The sequence below is a fragment of the Salvelinus sp. IW2-2015 genome, unplaced genomic scaffold (assembly GCF_002910315.2).
Source record: "Salvelinus sp. IW2-2015 unplaced genomic scaffold, ASM291031v2 Un_scaffold3499, whole genome shotgun sequence".
Lineage (NCBI taxonomy): Eukaryota > Metazoa > Chordata > Actinopteri > Salmoniformes > Salmonidae > Salvelinus > Salvelinus sp. IW2-2015.
The window spans coordinates 10474-29949 of NW_019944779.1; the positions used below are offsets into that span (position 1 = coordinate 10474).

Here is a 19476-nt window from a genome sequence, read left to right on the forward strand (position 1 = left end):
GTTTCGTTTGATCATCGTTTATTGTTTTTGTTCCTGTGTTCAGTTTTGGATTTACATTAAAGACATGAACACTTACCACGCTGCGCTTTGGTCCGATCCTTCTACCACCACAGACGATCGTTACACAGATGATAATTCTACCATTGGGCACGTTTTCATGGAGACACTACGTTGTTCTACAAAACGCTACTCTAGCAAAATCAAGCATCTTCTATAGCAAAAGGTTAAAATAACACTACGTTATTGGTTTTATTTGAATCACTTTTTCGTTACATTTACTCAATTCAATTTACTGTGGGGTTTCATCGTTTCAGGACAACAGTACCCGGGAGGTTGTTCGAAATGAAATCGTGTGGATATTCAAGAACTTACAGATTCTACTCGAGTCTATGCACTACAAATGAGCAGATGTAATATATTTATTTCATACCACCACTGTAGGCTGCCAAATAAACCTGTTGACCAATTTAACAACATTTGTAATTAACTGACTGCACAAATACAGTGGAATTCATCTCAAGTTTTAAAAAAATCATTAATTAGTTAATTGGCCAACAATCATGAATAATCAATGACATGATCAGATAGTTCATTGTTACAAGGTAACCTAATTTAAACATAAACTTAACATAAAAACTGCATAATCAGAAACCTACACCTMMAATTAACATCATCATCATCATCCTATGATTCTATATCTGAATGGGATTTTCATGGTTAAGTAAAAGTTTAGAAAAATAGAGCTATAACCATCATTAGCGTCATCATCATTCACATTCGGTCAAATTCACACATCATCATCAAGGCTAATTTGGGGCATGTACCAATTTTTTAAACAAAAATGGACAAACTGTAAAAAGAACCTCTGGAATTTACTGAATCAATTTTGATAAGAATGAAAAGCATGAGAGAAGACCGATTTGGATTTATGCATTATGTCACTTAATTACTTTTTTACCACACTGTCGGTATGGATGGAACATGTCAGATTGTCAGTGATGTGTACTCTGAGGAACTTGAAGCTTTTTACATTCTCCACTGAGGGCCTGTCGATATGGATGGGGGCTTGCTCCCTCTGCTGTCTCCTGAAGTCCACGATCAGCTCCTTTGTTTTGTTGACCATGAGGGAGACGTCATTTTCCTGGCATCACTCCGCCAGGGCTCTGAAATCGGAGCAGATAGCCAGGGCGAATTTACGAAGCCTCCGTTTTGACACTGTCCGTTGAGAACGCACAACGACTACTCTGTTTAGCCAAGTTAAGAATGATGTGAATAATCAAGTCAATAACTGTTGGGTAGCCACATCTAACGCAGCCAATGCACGCAGTTTAACCTCGGTTTCCCCGAGAGCAATCAGCAAGCGGAGTTAGCCATCCCATCCTTGTCGCCAAATTGTTAGAGAAATTCTATAGGAAGAGAGACTGCAGATTCTTTCAAACGACAATTTTATAAGATTTACAAAAATGAAGCAATCAATAACAACCACTCAATCAGTGCATCATTAGGAAAGCCCAACAAACAGAGTTGTCTCTCTACTCTTATAGAAAAAGTACAACCTATTTTGACGAAGTGGCAGGTTAGCAGATTGGTGGAAAGAGGGACGGAACATGGTGTGTAAAAGCTGATTTAGCGGGTCTGTTCAGATTAAGATAGATGACATTGCCACTGATGTCTATTCCTTTCATCATGTTTCCACACATCTAAGTTCCTGTAGACTGTGGAAACAGTATGTCACATACTCAGGTCGTATCCAAACGGCTTTTATCTGTACACATAGACTCATGACTAAGTCACACAAGACTAGCCTGTATCAGCAAAATTCTAACATATAACAATGGACAATTCTCTAATAAAAACAGCATAGTAAGTCTAATTAAACAGTATAGTATGTCATGAATTTTACTTTTCCAAAACATAATGACGCAGTATAACAGTGGCGTGCAAAACGACATCTCAGAAATAACAATTTGTGGCTACTTGTCATGGATGGGCTATTGCAACAGACGACCAAAATGGGTTCTACTCCTACCAGCTAAAAACAAGAAGTGGCTCCGGCGGGCACGTAATCACCAAAGCTGGACAATTGAGAAGTGGAAAAAGTTTGCTTGGTCCGATGAATCCCGGTTCCTTTTGCATCATGCTGATGGCAGTCAGGATTGGTGTACCTAATAAACTGACCGCTGAGTGTATTTAACATGTTGATTACTGTGAGGGTGGGGGCATCTCTAAATATAATTTGCAAAAATATAAAACAATATTTTCATTATTTTTTCTTATTGCTTAACATTGTATTTTTAATATATTTTTTTATTTTATAAATATTTGACCACTTTCCATTATGTATGTGTTGTGTCACTACTTCTTATTTAACCAATGTCCAAAGTGATGTTTTCATTTAGAGCAGGGGTGTCAAACTCATTCCACGGAGGGCCTAGTGTCTGCAGGTTTTTGGTTTTTCCTTTCAATAAAGCCCTAGACAACCAGGTGTGGGGAGTTCCTAACTAATTAGTGATGTTAATTCATCAATCAAGTACAAGGGAGGAGCGAAAACCCGCAGACACTCGGCCCCCCGTGGAATGAGTTTGACACCTGTGATTTAGAGCTTTAGACTTTAGTGGGATTCACACTAAAATGTTAAATAGTGCTTCCCCCTGGTGGACGGTTGGGGTACGTGAATATCCATTACTCTTTTCCTAAATTTAACCTAATAATCCTAACCTGCTACGTTAATTATCCTAACCTGCTGCGTAATTTCGGTTAACCTGCTACGAAAAGTCAAATCTGACGTTAATTTAGCCAAAGCTGGATCCCTTCTAGTCATGACCCKGTCCCACGTGCAGTTATACAAAATAACAAAGGACTTTAATCTGTATAGTAGCTCGCTGACTGTGACCACTGAGCAGTCATTGTTCATGTTATTTCATTTGGCAAATAGAAACTGTAAGGAAAACACCTTCATGACATTGTATCTAGCTCTTAATAATAAATCAGGTCCACAATAAATTGTTTGAATTACCTTTTTATACTCCAATGTCAATTTGTTTACCAACAAATTATGAAATGCCATGGATGCTACATTAAGATAACTGCAGTGGAGCAGCTGTGTGGAGTCCAACTATTATCATCATGTTGTTCTTTCTGTAACAGAGTAGCTGTGCAATTAGTTACACGTTCCATCCCCTGAGAGAGGGGATATAAACAGTATGCATTTAAATGCTTATACTGTAGGCTATCAAGCCTACTCAGTAAATATAACATTTATATACAAAAATAGATAGGCTACTGTATTGAAAATACAAAGGGCACTGTGTATCTGCACACAGAAGACAAGAACGCAAAATGTCGTAAACAGCTATGCAAGGTGAAGGAATGGAATTTCCAATTCTCTTTCACTTTCCCCACTTGAACTTTCCTTGTTTTACATATTACCTCATCCATGGCATATCAATGAGGGAGGCTTTAAAGGTAGGGCAGGTAGCCGACCGTTTAGAAGTAGTGTTCAGGGATTTATCAACTCACCGGACACATGGCCACTCTTAACGTGTCCTTTGTGGTACATCTCCTGTGTGTAATTGCTCTTTACCCGGTTGTTTATGCTAAATGCAGTAACCAAAAGGAGCAAATGCATTATCTTTCTCAAACTCGCCAGACTCTCAATGATCTTTCCATGGTTGGTAAATTTCTTTAACCTGTTACAAATTGACCATATAAGCATAGACATATTTAGAAATATGGCTCTGAATATAGGCTGTAGCATGCATACTGTGATATCACAAGTTATTTATTCTAGTGGAAAATTGATTATTGGAGCTTGATTCATTCATATATTTTGTTGTTTTATTGAGATTTTGTGTATTTTGTGTGTGGTATAGGAGAGGTTACCAAGAGGCTGTATCCCAGAGGCGGAAAGGTTAAGGGTCCAACGTCCAACCCTTTCAATAGAGGTGATGCTCAGGAGATCATGAGTGKCTACARTTTYWGTGTTAGTCWAGTTCAATTGCATGGTTACACGGGGTGTTATTSTGATTACAGGAGGGGGAAAAGYTTTGGACACTGAGACTTGCGTTTCAACTAGCCAGCGAGCTCTTMCAACAAAACCYAACTCTTGTGAAATGGAATTCCATCAAACTCAGGGATCTCCAAGACCTTCTTGCTCGACAACAAATGACCTATTCGGAATGTGTACGTTCTTGGTTATGTTTCATTTGTKAACTGTAACTTGTTACACAATTATGATTAGGTATATTGTTATTATTCATGTAATCACATGGATATTGATATTAATGTTGTTTGTTTTTTACTATTKSAGGTCAGAGACATGSGTCTGCGTCAAAACCTTCCAACTGGTGATATGGTTAAGGACTTCTTCAAACAGCTGGACGACTTTCTTTCACGTGAGGTAAAGCATCTCATAGGTTGCATTGTATTGAGAGGGRTGGAGTGGGCCTAGCCTATWYCTATGGTGTATAATGTACTCTTTTCACCTAAAACATATTTGTTTGTCGTTTTTCATTTCAGCGTTTCAGCTTGTGCTCATGGGAGGTCGTGAGAGCTGAAATGGGGAGCATSCTGAGGGATTTTTACAAGAAATCAAAAATGCCARGAAAAAACGTGTAATTTTGTTGAAGAAACTGAAATGTGSCMTTTGKAAGCTTAATTTATATGTTTATGTTATTTMTCCGTGTTACAAATACTTTCCATGTAGGTTATAGTATTTAAATRAAGATACAAACACGCCTTACATTGGTTGAAATTGTGCTATTAATTTTGTAAAATTCTGTGGTGTGATGCAACCTTGAAATACAACGACTTTTTCGTTTAAATGTTTTCSTWAATGAGAAATKATTCCTACTAACAAWTGCATATCAACATCATCTTCAATGAAAAACAATGAACTCCTTTACAATACTCTGAATTCCAGCCATACTTTCCCGCCCTTTAWGACATCATCATACCACTGTAAAACAATGTTGATTYWGATAGTTATTAATTCTATCAAGTACACATTTACTGGATATYATGCAACATAATTATATCTCCACATTCTGAATGTTAGTTCAATGGAGTATAGCAATCGCTAACCATGCTGTTACTCTTCAGTCTCTATAGTGGAAAGAGAATAGATTCAGAGGTAACATCAACTCACATATCTGGATAAAAGTTCAATAAAAATACACGAATATGGAATACTTTGACAAATGATCTACGTGATAGACTTATATTTTACTCACAAGTGCATATAGGCCCAGATTCAAAACCATCCGAAATATAGGCTCCAATTTAAGCACTAATSTCAARGTAAGCAGTAATACCAAGGTCTATACTGCCTGTGCGCTGCATAGGCTTCCAGTGTCTAATTTTGAAAACCGGGASCTTAGGAGCGGGTCAACCCAAATATTTCAGACCACCCAAACCTGTTTCTAAAACGTTATAAAGTCATGTTATATGTGTAATTCATACAATCCATACAAGGTTGATCTGTATCTTTAAATAGGCAGTTGAGGTCCACAAACCACAATAACCCTTTAAGCAGGTGGTTACAACGTAGTTGACACCATAGTTTCTGTGCGCAAATGAAAAGGTGTTGCGTTTTCAAACATTAAATACTGTGGTTTTCGAAGTGAAAGGCCAAACTAAATTTGTTCTATATGGTGATATTTTTTTAGGCCATAGTCCGATGGATTCACATGTTTATTTTWTTTWTTTTTTAAATCCTGGTTGGATGGCCAATATTTCATGATAAAATAGCAAATAACTCAAGATGTAACAATTCTTTGAGAGATGCACCTGTCCTTTCCCTGCATTTTCTCCAGACGTAAAACAACACTCAGGTATGAAAGTGTAAGGGAACTTCCACCTTTCACTTTTGGAATACCTTGCAGACTCTTAGTATAAAGGATCGACACAGGTTGGAGCATGGCAGAACTCGGGAATTCGACAAATTGATCGATCAGGAAGAACACTTTATCTCTTTATCCTTTGCGGAAAACTTACTTTTGTCGGAATTATAATCTTTCGGAAGGGCATCAACGTTGATTGCGGACAGACCGAGAACTACAGCAGACCTACGCTAAAATGGGTTCAATCAGCTTTTGGATGTGCTTGGTCATGACGATTTGCACCTGGAATAAAACCATCGGATGCACGTGGATGAAGACACTTCCTCGGTCTCCGAGCATGTTCCAAGTGTTCAGCAACAACACCATAACGATGCTTCAGAAAATGGTAGGATATAGGGAAATGTTTATTCACTTCTTCCTGGTCATTGAGCTCTTGTCATCTTTTCAACATTTCATGAGCTGCTATGTTTCATTTAAATTACCTGACTCCTTTTTGTAAAGTAATAAAAATKCAATATTTTGTTTACATTTTTTGGCATCTCAGGGTCATGAAGTCTCTCGAGAACATCAGATCACTTTCCCTGACAAACAATACAGACAAGTCAATCATTTCAAGGTAAGAAATATGCATAAAAAAGGTTTTGTTCTATCCATAATCTTTTTTTCTAAGAGTGGATTAAACACTGAATTCGGAAAGTATTCAGACCCCTTCACCTTTTCCAAATTTTGTTACGTTACAGACCATTTCTAAAATTGATTACAAATAAATAAAAAATAATCATCAATCTACACACAATACCCCATAGTGATAAAGCAAAAACAGTTTTAAAAAAATTGCAAAAATAGCAAAAATGTCTAAAAACATGTTTTGACTTGGTCATTATGGGTTATTGTGTTTAGATTGATGAAACAAATAATATTGAATCCATTTTAAAATAAGGCTGAAAAGTAACAAAATGTGCAGATAGTGAAGGGTTCTGAGTACTTCCCGAATGCACTGTATATAATTTGGTTATAACGAATATGCAATTTGCTATAATTTTCTGATATTAGCCCTCAATTTATAAGGCATATACTAATACAAATCACTCTTCTTCTAGGCTGACGAACAGATGGCCTTCATTTCGCATATTCTGAACGCTATAAAGAAATTGTACAGCAGTGGTAAATATGAGTCCACCGCCTGGGACCAGAAAGAAGTTGACAAGTTTATGAATAACCTCTACCGCCAGACCTCGGAGCTGGACCAATGCGTATGTCATTTGTGATTTTCGCCCTTAACATTAATGCAAAAGGAAAACATTATACTATCCTACTAGATTATAATATAAGTGGTTACATRTTAATCAAATCATAATATTAAATTAATTATTTGTATTTTGTTCWAACAGGTAAAGGCTATGAAAACTAGACAATCAAAATCTGTCAAAAGAGTGAACAAAAAGATGAGCCTTCACTTCAAGTCCCTGAAGAWTTACTTGAAACACGAGGTAGGTTGATCCATTTGTCTTACAAAGAGAGTACATTTACCAAATCTGAATGTATTTGTGTGATGATACAACATGTGTCTACTCTCAAATCTCAACAAGTGTATTTCATTTATGCAGGATTACAGCGCAAGCGGCTGGGAAGACRTAAGGACAGTGGTGCTGGCACACCTACAAAGACTAGACACAACATTAAGTAGCCAATGAGCGTTATGTGTGTGTTGTGTAGATATTATTTATTTRTATATCTATTTATTCATCTATTTATTTACAAGTTTATTTATTTGTTTTGAACGTATTTATCTATAGTGTAGTAATGTATTCACAACTGTGTGGAGTAAATCATTTTTTATAATGAATAATTATGTGATTGACTTAGGCTATACATAGACTCATGTAACAATGTTTTCGTATATTTATTTTTGTATTTATGAAGGCCATTGCATACTGTATTTATTATTGCCACCTTATAGGAAATGTTTGTTATTGTAATAATGAAATATATTATGATGAAATAAATTATTTTACACATTTCTTCAAACGTACCTTCATATATTTTTTTTACAACAATAATCTATTTTAATCAAATAAACTGTAATTTATCGCATGAACATATTTAGCAGATGTTTTAATGGTTGTAGCAAAATGCTTGTGGTCCTAGCTCTACCACTACAGTAATATCTAACAATACACACAAATCTAAAAGTAAAAGATTGGACATAAGAAACATGGAAATATTAGGAGGAGCAATGTCGGAGTCTGGGGTATATATATATATATATATATATATATATACAGTACAAGTCAAAAGTTTGGACACACCTCCGGGGTTTTCTTTATTTGAACTATTTTCTACATTGTAGAATAATAGTGAAGAAATCGACACTATGAAATAACACATATGGAATCATGTAGTAACCAAAAAAGTGTTAAAAGTTTCAGACTTAACCTACCTGTTGATAATGGGTGTCTTCAAATAAGAAATGAATGTTAAATGTTGATGTACACGTTGTCTTGCAAGCACTGCCCCTGAAAACGACCCCTTTAAGTATTTTTTAAAAATKGTATGGTTTACAGATTGAGAAATTAGCCTACATTTCGTGCTCGGACACAATCATCAATGGTTTAAGTCAGCCCCCTCACCAAATCCTGAATAAGTTTGATGTTGTGCTTATTTATGATTTTTAGAGGAGCGTCCTTCCATTTTCATCCAATCATATATGTGCAACATGGCACACTCCACCATGTCAAACTGGTAATCATGATGGTCGGCTTTTAGCATCTAAATCTTGGTGGGGCAAATTCCCCCCAAAATATTTATGCATGTCAGCAAAACCAATACAACATGCCACTAAACAGTACAATAATTGCACTATAATGGTGACAAACGGACCCCACAAACTGTTAGCGCCTACATAAAGCTGTCCCAACAGCACAGCTTTCTTTTCAGCACCATGGAGTGAATCCTTACCACTGCTACACCTGGCTATCAGCGGAGCCTTGTCTGGCAGTGAAACAGTTCATTCAGCATCGTTTCTGCCTTAAAAGAAACATAGCTAATATGGCTGACTTGCTTAAACAAATGTGATTTCTACTGATAATTGAGATGTACAAACTACGGCATAAGGGGACATCGAGTAGAGAAGAGGCAATCCATAATTCTGATGAAGACATTCATGAGCGAGCTAGGAGGGACGTAGTAAAAAACTATTTGTTCAGCACTTTTGAATGTACAGTGACAGAATTCAGAACATGGGCCGTTCTTACAGTATTCTCCCTGTACACCAAGTCAGAACCATAGGATAAAAAAGGGGGCATGTAAGCAGACATTGAAAGCTCTTACAATATTCGATGATTACGTTTCTCTACAACAGGATATAGGCTACATATGCACCACCAAGTCAGAACAGTAGGCTAAGTTATTAGGGGGAAACGGCCCAACTTATTAGGGTGAGGCATATGGACTACTAACAGCTTACTACACAACATACTTTTAGTATTACTTTCTTAGCTAGAGTATACATATCGCCCTGGCATATTACATAATTTATGCAGCAGCATGCAATACAATTTTGAACTCAGCTTGTTGTGCTATGCTCACTTGAACAGGAAGGAGGCGCTGAAGTCCATCCTTTGGGCACATTTTGTCATCAAACTTTGTCATCAAAGTCTGGCGTTCTCTGGATTTCTGGTGCTTCCAAGACAACTGGGAACTCAAGAAGAAAAAAAACTGGTCGAATCATGACGTCAGTAATCTTCAGGTCGGAACTCTAGAGATCCCGACTTGGAATTCCGAGTTGGATGACTGTTCAAAATGTATTTTCCTGTCGGAGATTGTTTTTTTCTCCAGAATTCCCAGTTGTTTGAACTCACTGAAGTCTGAGATTTCCCAGTTCCAGGTTTCCAGTTGTTTTGAACGCAGCAAAAGTCATGCTGAATTGACAGCATGGCCAATGTACTCAACCTTTTCTGCCCCTTGGTGTTGAAAGTTTATCCTTTTAATCTTGGAAAGAGACCCTTAAACCCAGACCACACACAAGTCTACTGAATAGCAGGCTAGTAATTTGAAATTAGCTACTGATTCCTTCCAAACCACTCATTGTTGAATTTGCAATTCAAACTTGTTGTGTAATGCTGTTGTCTAATGGCTGATGAGCACTTATACGTTTAATCTATAATATCTCTTCCTATGACAAGGATTGAAATGGATTTGACAGTAGATTGTCAACGTGAGTCATGATGATGACTGCTTGTCTAGCTTGCGAGCTAAGATTTTGAAAGCTGGACGTTGACTTGATCAGTCCAATCAAAGCTACGGAAGATATAACATGATTTAACATCATTTTATCTGTTGCCAATGACCTTGAGCCTTCTTGGATGGGCACTGCTAATGTAACTCTATGGCAGCACCTGTTAGCAATGTACGTTATTCTTCAATAACACAATATCCAAAGCAAATCAGGGTGGGAAAATGTGGTTAATTCAGAGAGGACAAATCAAGATGTTATGCTGGAAGGTAGATGTTCAGATGTTCAGTCTCCCCTGTCCTCAGCTTTTCCCCACCGAACAAAGTAACAGGATGCCATTTATAACCCCTCCACCCTAGCCTGGGGTTGACCAATCAGAAGTCCTTGCAGTACAACTTGGCCAATGCCCAAATCCTGCCCCCGACTCAATGTACAGACCAATGACAACGTGGCACACGTAGCACACGTCGCTCTGAGTTTAGGAGTGGCATTCCACAGATTTTGAACAGATGWTGAACTGAAAGCCAACTCCTATTTACAATTCGCTATTGACCATTAGAACTCTATTTTCTTGTCCTCTCATCCTCTGCGATGTGTATTCCTCATCAAAATATTCTTAAACACCCAAGGGGMTTAAATTCTCGAGCTCTCCACATAGATTTTTTTGGTGACGTAGTGTCCCCATGAGTGACAGAATACTGAGACAATCACGGCGCAACTAGAGATTATTACCAACCCCTATGCTCTGCATTTTCCAATGGCTGCCCCACCACCACAGAAAGCACCGAGCTAGGCTGAAACACCTGCATCTTGGAGCTGCCTTACTCAAGAGACCATGTTGGTATGCAGCTTCATTAACTCAAAGATTTTTTAAACATTGTTTGCAAACTGATATGTGACACGTATTAATACCAAAATGACATGCAAAACGGGCAACAACAACAAACTATATTTCTTGCTAAACAAGTGGGGCATGAAATAGGTGGGGCTCTCAGTATTATACCATACTATGTAAACACGCATACACACCATTCTAGATGTTAAATAATAACCTCATATAACCTAATACCATTATAGTAATCGATACACAGTATATCTACAATAACTCTATTCTATCCAGGATTTCCAAGTCTTATGAAAGGACTGTGTACTGCCACATTGGCCTATATAATACACACTATAGTCTAATGTTATACAACAATTGACTTAATTTATCCATTGAGAATTATTAGGAGGATCCCCATGATGCCACTTAAAAGTTCTATATATATGACTAAGCTATATCAATTATTTGTTTTTATTTTCTGCCCACCAGCAGCCTCGTTCAGGGGACAAAACTATTATGCATTAAAAGTATTGCTTGTTTTTTGTCTCTTTTTCCATTTTGTCTTTCCATGTCTTTTTTCTTATTTCTCCTCCAATCGTAGTAAGACATACAGGTGTTTAATACAATGGACAGACTTTATAAATGAACATCCACAATGGGAGCTAAAAGTTCCTGGTCCCCCAGATTATCCTCTACTCCTCACCCAGATCTCCCCACCCCCTTCAGCCCACTGCCACAGCGTGATTACCACACAAAAACAAACAGGAAAAACAAAAAGAACAGCAACCCTCACAAAGTACAAAAACACAGTAAAAAAAAGTAACATAAAGAAACAAAACTACAAGCATACATAAACTTAAAGTAGAAATTATTATGTGATTGATCAGCAACAAGTTTAATGTGCGTCCCCTCTGATGGTTAGATAAGATATTATATATCCACTCTCATTGGTTACAGACAAGAACGAAATTTGGACAATTTATACAAAATACATTTTTATTCACATTTTCAAAATTATTTTTTCACTGGTTTTTCAAGTAGACCGGCAATATAGTTAATTTCATCACAGGTACAAAAGGGAAATACAAAATATAAATAATAAATTATTCAAATAAAAAACAATAATTTATGGATTTAAATATAATAAATAGACTGACAGGGTCCCACATGATTGTATTCATGTTTTATAAACTGGTAAGGGCGTAGCTTCTGAGATGAGTCTGGATGATCAGTACATCTGTGCAACAAGGATATCCAATCTTTGCAGATGACGTTTAGTCTCTTTCCTGATGAGCTCCCACGCCTGTGCACTGTAGTTCTGAAAAACACAGAACATTTGAAATATTAGTTGGGTGAACTTTCTTGGCAAAATAACGATCATAATGTCTTGAACAACAAATAAAGACCTGGTGCCGTATGTATTAAGCTTCTCAGAGTATTAGTGCTGATTTAGGATCAGTTTTGTCTTTTGGATCACTATAAATAAGGACAGAGGAGACCTGATACTAGATCAGCACTTCTCTGAGATGCTTGATACATATGGCCCCGAACCCACTTTTTTWAAATGAACACTGCCCCTGTTTAGCCTAGCCTAGTTAATATTCATTTGATTACATGTATTAAACACGTTTCCATACGAAACCAAACTCACCATTTTTCTCAGAACCTTCTTATTCAACTTCTTGAAGTACCGTTTTAGTCTCCTCTCAGGTTTCATGGCAGGTGATACCTGTTGGACAAAATTAAACAAAACATTAGCGTCATACAGATGTAGGATCTTTATTTKATCTCTTTTTTTCTGAGTATTTCCTGCACGGCAGGAAATGGAAACTTAATGTGTATTCAATGTTCTAAAAGGATTCTAAAGATTGTAATTTCCACTTTAAAATATCAAACTTGATTTGCCATAATGAAAAATGCATCAAAGCATACAAAAAATGTCCATTATTTATAATCCACAATCATTTACATTTCTCATTACTGCAGTATTATTTATGTGAAGTCGCAAACTGGCTCAAAATCTGTAATAACCCATATACAGTGCGTTCGGAAAGTATTCAGACCCCTTCCCTTTTTCCAAATTTTGTTAAGTTACAGCTTTATTCTAAAATCGATTAAAGAAAAATAATCCTCATCAATCTACACACAATACCCAATAATGACAACGCAAAAACAGAAATACCTTATTTACCAATGAATTCAGACCCTTTGCYATGAGACTCAAAATTCAGCTCAGGTGCATCCTGTTTCCATTGATCAGTTGACAGTGCATGTCAGAGCAAAAACCAGGCCGTGAAGTTGAGGAAATCGTCCGTAGAGCTCCGAGACAAGATTGTGTCGAGATACAGATCTGGGAAAGGGTACTTTGTAACCACCAAGACTCTTACTAGAGCTGGCCGCCTGGCCAAAGTGAACAATCGGGGTAGAAAGGCCATGGTCAGGGAGGTGACAAAGAACTCGATGATCACTCTGACAGAGCTCCAGATATCCTCTTTGGGGATAGGAGAGCCTTCCAGAAAGACAACCATCTCTGCAGTACTCCACTGATCAGGCCTTTATGGTAAAGTGGCCAGACGGAAGTCACTCCTCAGTAAAAGGCACAATGCAGCCCGCTTGGAGTTTGCCAAAAGGCATCTAAGGAGTCTTAGACCATGAGAAACAAGTGGCCTGAATGCAAAGCATCACATCTGTAGGAAACCTTGCACCATCCCTACGGTCAAGCATGGTGGTGGCAGCATCATGCTGTGGGGATGTTTTTCATTGKCAGGGACTGGGAGACTAGTCAGGATCGAGGGAAAGATGAACAGAGCAAAGTACAGAGACATCCTTCATTAAAACCTGCTCCAGAGCGCTCAGGACCTCAGATTGGGGTGAAGGTTCACCTTCCAACAGGACAACGACCCTAAGCATACAGCCAAGACAACGCAAGAGTGGCTTCGGGACAAGTCTCTGAATGTCCTTGAGTGGCCCAGCCAGAGCCCGGACTTGACCTGATCGAACATCACTGGAGAGACCTGAAAATAGCTGTGCAGCGACGCTCCCTATCCAACATGACAGATCTTGAGAGGATCTGCAGAGAAGAATGGCAGAAACTCCCCAAATACAGATGTGCCAATGTTGTAGCATGATACCCAAGAAGACTCAAGGCTGTAATCACTGCCAAAGGTGCTTCAACAAAGTMCTGAGTAAAGGGTCTGAATACTTATGTAAATGTGATATTTCTGTTTTTTTATGTTAATTCATTTGCAAAAATGTCTAAAACACGGTTTTGCTTTGTGATTATGGGGTATTGTGTGTAGATTGATGGGGGGGGGGAATGAATTTAATCAATTATAGAAAAAGGCTGTMAMGTAAYAAAATGTGGAAWAAGTCAAGGGGTTGAMTAATTTATATGTACTTTAWACGTAGATTTCTCCACTTGTAGAGTTAGTAGGCTACACCTAAACCAGGGCTCTCCAACAATGTTCCTGGAGAACTACCTTCCTGTAGGTTTTCACTCCAACCCTAATCTACCACACCTGATTAATTAGCTGGTTGATAAACTGAATCAGGTTAGTTACAACTGGGGTTGGAGCGAAAACCTACAGGAAGGTAACTCTCCATGAACGGGGTTGGAGAGCCCTGACCTAAACAGGGATTATACTTTAAATAGACCTGTTACTTACACAGGAATTAAGGTTCTCCAATTGGCGTTCTAGAATGTTGAGGAAATCGTCCAGGTTTTTCTTGTCCCAGGTGACAGATTTCATATTTCCATCAAACAGTTTTGTGATTTGATAGATGGTCTCTTTCAGGAATCTGACTTTGTCCTCAAACTACACAGGAAGATATAAAAAGAAGATTAGAAACAGTATAGGCTTTCGTTATGGCATCAATATAACATTGGGTCAAGACCGCCATACCAAAGCATATCAGAACACGATAAGTCACATTTCTAGTCTTTACCTCGGCATCATCTATGTGTCTGTAAAGTGATGTTGGGAAAAAGACTGGGGCATCCTGCTTTGTGATATCTCCTCCCTGGAAAACAATCAATATAGTATGTTAAGTCACTTGTCAAATACTTCAAGACCAATCAAGACAGACATAAAGTATGGCTTAWACTGCAAGTACAGTAGGCCTAATGTAGATAGCGTCTCTTGATCTCTGTCATTATAGCCTTAGCGCCCTTTTAGTATGTAYATTCAAATATAGKCTAACAGTTTTCTAACACAGATGCTAAACATGAAACATATGACTACTTTACTTGGTTGGTTGTTTTGCTGTCCTTAATACATGCATTCAGTCTCCTCTTACAGTGTGCTKRTAACTCACCATCTGGTCCAGCAGGGAAAGGTATTCTGYGCTCAAGTGGCCGTAGTGGTGTCGTATCCAGTCACAGCAATGACACACGCTCTGCATACTGCAAATAATAAGACAAATACACGTCCAACTCTGCATTGTATACATTGTAAATAGCAGGTCGTTTCGCTATTAGTTTTCCAGATGAGTTTGAACATATTGGCTGTGTTMAGTAGTTTTATGTGGAATTGGGAAAGGGAAATCTGTATAGAGAATTTCCCCTGATCAACCTACCGGAGGCGGGAACTTTCATTTTCCAGCCTGCTCCGGCTCCTTGACGAACAAATCCAAGTAAATCCATAGACATTCTCCTTGAATCCGGATTAAACTTGAGTTGAACCACAAGATAAGATTATTCCATTTAGATATCGGCTAGGCTATTACTGTAGCGAGAATAGGCTATTCGCGAGCTTTCAACTGCTAATAACTTCGCGTGAACCGATAAAAAAAAAGTCTGATAACAAAATCGTCGAAGTCGAAATAAAACCAACACTTCTTAAGAAATGTAGCCATATAAGACATTCATTTAGTGGGTTCCGTTCAAAGTTAGTCCGAAATATTGTTCCGTAGTCTTCTGCTGTTGCGCTACAACTGAAAAGTGAATGGGAGACGTCAGCGTCAAGACCCACATCTTTCAACTTTCATTTTCACATTGACGTAACCAACTTTCACAGTACTGTTGTCTGCTGGTGATGCAACGTTGACAAGCAACGACAACATGATTTGTTGGAACTTTCTATTTGTCGTTTATTTTACAAGGGGAAAATGAAAAATAATATGTGACAAAAGTTCCTTGGTATAGGCAACAATATCAGGGATATTTTCACTACAGTGTCAATAGTTTGACAGGGCTGTGTGTGTGTGTGTGTGTGTGATACTGTTGTGCACGTTTTTGACTATACAAGGTAAAATCTTGGCATTGGTTTATTGCTCCCTTTTTCTATATAATATTGGGATTAATTCAAAATATACAAGGCCTGTTCAACTGTAAAAATCATATACTGTAGGGTAGTGGTCACCAAAACTGTCTGCACGGTCCTGGAGACCAGCAGGAGGAGGTGCAGGATTTTGTTCCAACCCAGTACAAACACACCTGTTCCATCAGGGTCTTGATAAGATGTCATAGTTGGTTTCATATTGAAAATCATGTTGTAGGCAAAAATGTCAGATGTAGCCTAATTATTCTGCTGCATTTATTCCTAAAGCGTCTCAGAGTAGGAGTGCTGATCTAGGATAGGACGCACTCCATCCATTCATTATAATTATTGGGCAAAACTGATCCTAGATCAGCAATGCAACTCTCTGAGATCCTTAATAAATACGGGCCTTGGTTATATTTGATATAGCCTTACTGTAGGCCTTATGTATGAAATATTTTTTCTATTGGGGACCAGCATGAGGATGAATCAAATGAGTGACACTTGAAACTTGAATCCAAAGAGTCAGAGAGCTATATTTCCCATCACAATATCATCAATTTGTTGCCTATAGTTTTACAGGCATGCAATAACAGAGCAACAGGGCTGCGCCACAACACAACAACGATAGAATCTTTGACCGTGTGCGACGTCCAGTGTGCTGAAGTGGCTGACGTCTTCATGGTTTTAGCGCTAGGTAGTGATACTGTCAATGGTGCGTGAACGTCTTCTTATGTCCCATGACACGCCTGCGGTGGACGCATTTTGGGGTTTCCCAGCTGTTTTACACAAGTTGTGTGATGTATCAGTTTCCCGAGTCTTCTCCCCAGAGATATATGACACCTTGGCTGATATCGAATTGGGTGGGAATATGTAGTTTGAAGAGCGTTTGCACATTGGGAAGATGTCGCCAAGATATCATAATAGAATATTGATGTCTAGCCGACATCTAAACAATGTAGAACTGTGGAATTTAGAATGTGTAAGACGTCAATGAGCGTCCAACTGCATCATCCCAATGTACAGTGAAGTCGGAAGATTACATAACCTTAGCCAAAAACATTTAACTCAGTTTTTCACATTCTGACATTTATAAATGTAAAAATCCCTATCTTATCAGTTAGGTTCACCACTTTATTTTAAGAATGTGAAATATCAGAATAATAGTAGAGAGAATTATTTATTTCAGCTTTTATTTCTTTCATCACATTCCCAGGGGTCAGAAGTTTACATACACTCAATTAGTATTTGGTAGCATTGCCTTTAAATTGTTTAACTTGGGTCAAATATTTGGGTAGCCTTCCACAATCTTCCCACAATAAATTGGGTGAATTCTGGCCCATCCTTCCTCCTCGCCGATACCATCTATTTTGTGAAGTGCACCAGTCTCTCCTGCAGCAAAGGCGACCCCCAGCAATACGAGTGCGCCCCCCTGTGTTGCACGCGTTAGGATGGTGTTCTTCGAATTGCAAACCTCCCCCTTTTTCCTCCAAACATAACGATGGTCATGATGGACAAACAGTTCTATTTTTGATTCATCAGACCAGAGGACATTTCTCCAAAAAGTATGATCTTTGTCCCCATGTGCATTTCTACAAACCGTAGAAACAAACAGTAGTCTGGCTTTTTTATGGTGGTTTTGGAGCAGTGGCTTCTTCCTTGCTGAGTGGCCTTTCAGGTTATGTCGATATAGGACTCATTTTACTGTGGATATAGATACTTTTGTACCTGTTTCCTCCATCATCTTCACAAGGTCCTTTGCTTTTGTTCTGGGATTGATTTGCACTTACTGCATCAAAGTACGTTAATCTCTAGGAGACAGAACACGTCTCCTTCCTGAGCGGTTTGATGGCTGCGTGGTCCCATGGTGTTTATACTTGCATACTATTGTTTGTACAGATGAACGTGGTACCTTCAGGCGTTTGGAAATTGCTCCCAAGGATGATCCAGACTTGTGGAGGTCTACCATTTTTTTTTGAAGTCTTGGCTGATTTCTTTTGATTTTCCCTTGATGTCAAGCAAAGAGACACTGAGTTTGAAGGAGGGCCTTGAAATACATCCACAGGTACACCTCCAATTGACTCAAATGATGTCAATTTGCCTATCAGAAGCTTCTAAAGCCATGACATCATCTTCTGGAATTTTCTAAGCTGTTTAAAGGCACGGTCAACTTAGTGTAAGTAAACTTCTGACCCACTGGAATTGTGATACAGTGAATTATAAGTGAAATAATCTGTCTGTAAACAAGTGTTGGAAAATTACTTGTGTCATGCACAAAGTAGATGTTCTAACCAACTTGCCAAAACTATAGTTTGTTAACAAGAAATGTGTGGAGTGGTTGGAAAACAAATCTTATTGACTCCAACCTCAGTGTATATAAACTTCCACCTTCAACTGAATACAGGATACATCGTGCATACCCACCAAGCACGGTGCTGTCTGGACGGGCCTTCTTTATTTGGTAAAAATTTTGATTTGTTTGTTAATTTCAATGTCCATGGATAAATTTGGAGAGCACAGTTCAATAGAGAACAACAGAGTACAATTCATTACAGTGGAGTGTACAGTAGAGTACAGTTCATTACAGTACAGTGTACAGGACAGTACAATACAGTAGAGCACAGTAGAGTATAGTTCGTTACAGTACAGTGTACAGTACAGTAAAGGACGTTTACCTTCAGGCGTTGGAATTGCTCCCAAGGATGATCCAGACTGTGGAGTCTACCATTTTTTTTGAAGTCTTGGCTGATTTCTTTTGATTTCCTTGATGTCAAGCCAAGAGACACTGAGTTGAAGGAGGGCCTTGAAATACATCCACAGGTACACCTCCAATTGACTCAAATGATGTCAATTTGCCTATCAGAAGCTTCTAAAGCCATGACATCATCTTCTGAATTTTCTAAGCTGTTTAAAGGCACGGTCACTTAGTGTAAGTAAACTTCTGACCCACTGGAATTGTGATACAGTGAATATAAGTGAAATAATCTGTCTGAAACAAGTGTTGGAAAATTACTTGTGTCATGCACAAAAGATGTTCTAACCAACTGCCAAAACTATAGTTTGTTAACAAGAAATGTGTGGAGTGGTTGGAAAACAAATCTTATTGACTCCAACCTCAGTGTATATAAACTTCCACCTTCAACTGAATACAGGATACATGTGCATACCACCAAGACGGTGCTGTTCGGACGGGCTTCTTTATTTGGTAAAAATTTTGATTTGTTTGTTAATTTCAATGTCCATGGATAAATTTGGAGGAGCACAGTTCAATAGAGAACAACAGAGTACAATTCATCTACAGATGGAGTGTACAGTAGA

The 19476-nt window shown here is 38.2% G+C and overlaps 2 protein-coding genes across 4 annotated transcripts in view; one reads left to right on the forward strand and one right to left on the reverse strand.

The window, feature by feature from the left end:
• Window positions 1-6075: 6075 nt before the first annotated feature.
• On the forward strand, window positions 6076-7534 carry LOC112075987 (interferon a3-like). The gene is made up of 5 exons (XM_024142888.1): window positions 6076-6225; window positions 6385-6456; window positions 6941-7093; window positions 7232-7330; window positions 7448-7534. The coding sequence occupies exons 1-5, from the start codon at window positions 6076-6078 to the stop codon at window positions 7532-7534; spliced, it is 561 nt and encodes a 186-aa protein (XP_023998656.1).
• A 4362-nt stretch (window positions 7535-11896) lies between these two features.
• The window catches only part of LOC112075982 (interferon a3), a 30195-nt gene continuing 22615 nt past the window's right edge, over window positions 11897-19476 (reverse strand). Inside the window, exons 1-6 of one of the 3 annotated variants that reach the window (XM_024142885.2) lie at window positions 15476-15861; window positions 15215-15302; window positions 14846-14920; window positions 14566-14715; window positions 12552-12629; window positions 11899-12218 (exon numbers count right to left, since the gene is read on the reverse strand). In XM_024142885.2, coding sequence (XP_023998653.1) covers window positions 12129-12218; window positions 12552-12629; window positions 14566-14715; window positions 14846-14920; window positions 15215-15301 — 480 coding nt within the window. In that variant the 5' untranslated portion in view covers window position 15302; window positions 15476-15861 and the 3' untranslated portion in view covers window positions 11899-12128. Of the gene's footprint in view, window positions 12219-12551; window positions 12630-14565; window positions 14716-14845; window positions 14921-15214; window positions 15452-15475; window positions 15862-19476 lie in introns of those variants that run through there. The other 2 variants (XM_024142883.2, XM_024142884.2) reach the window with 2 other exon arrangements.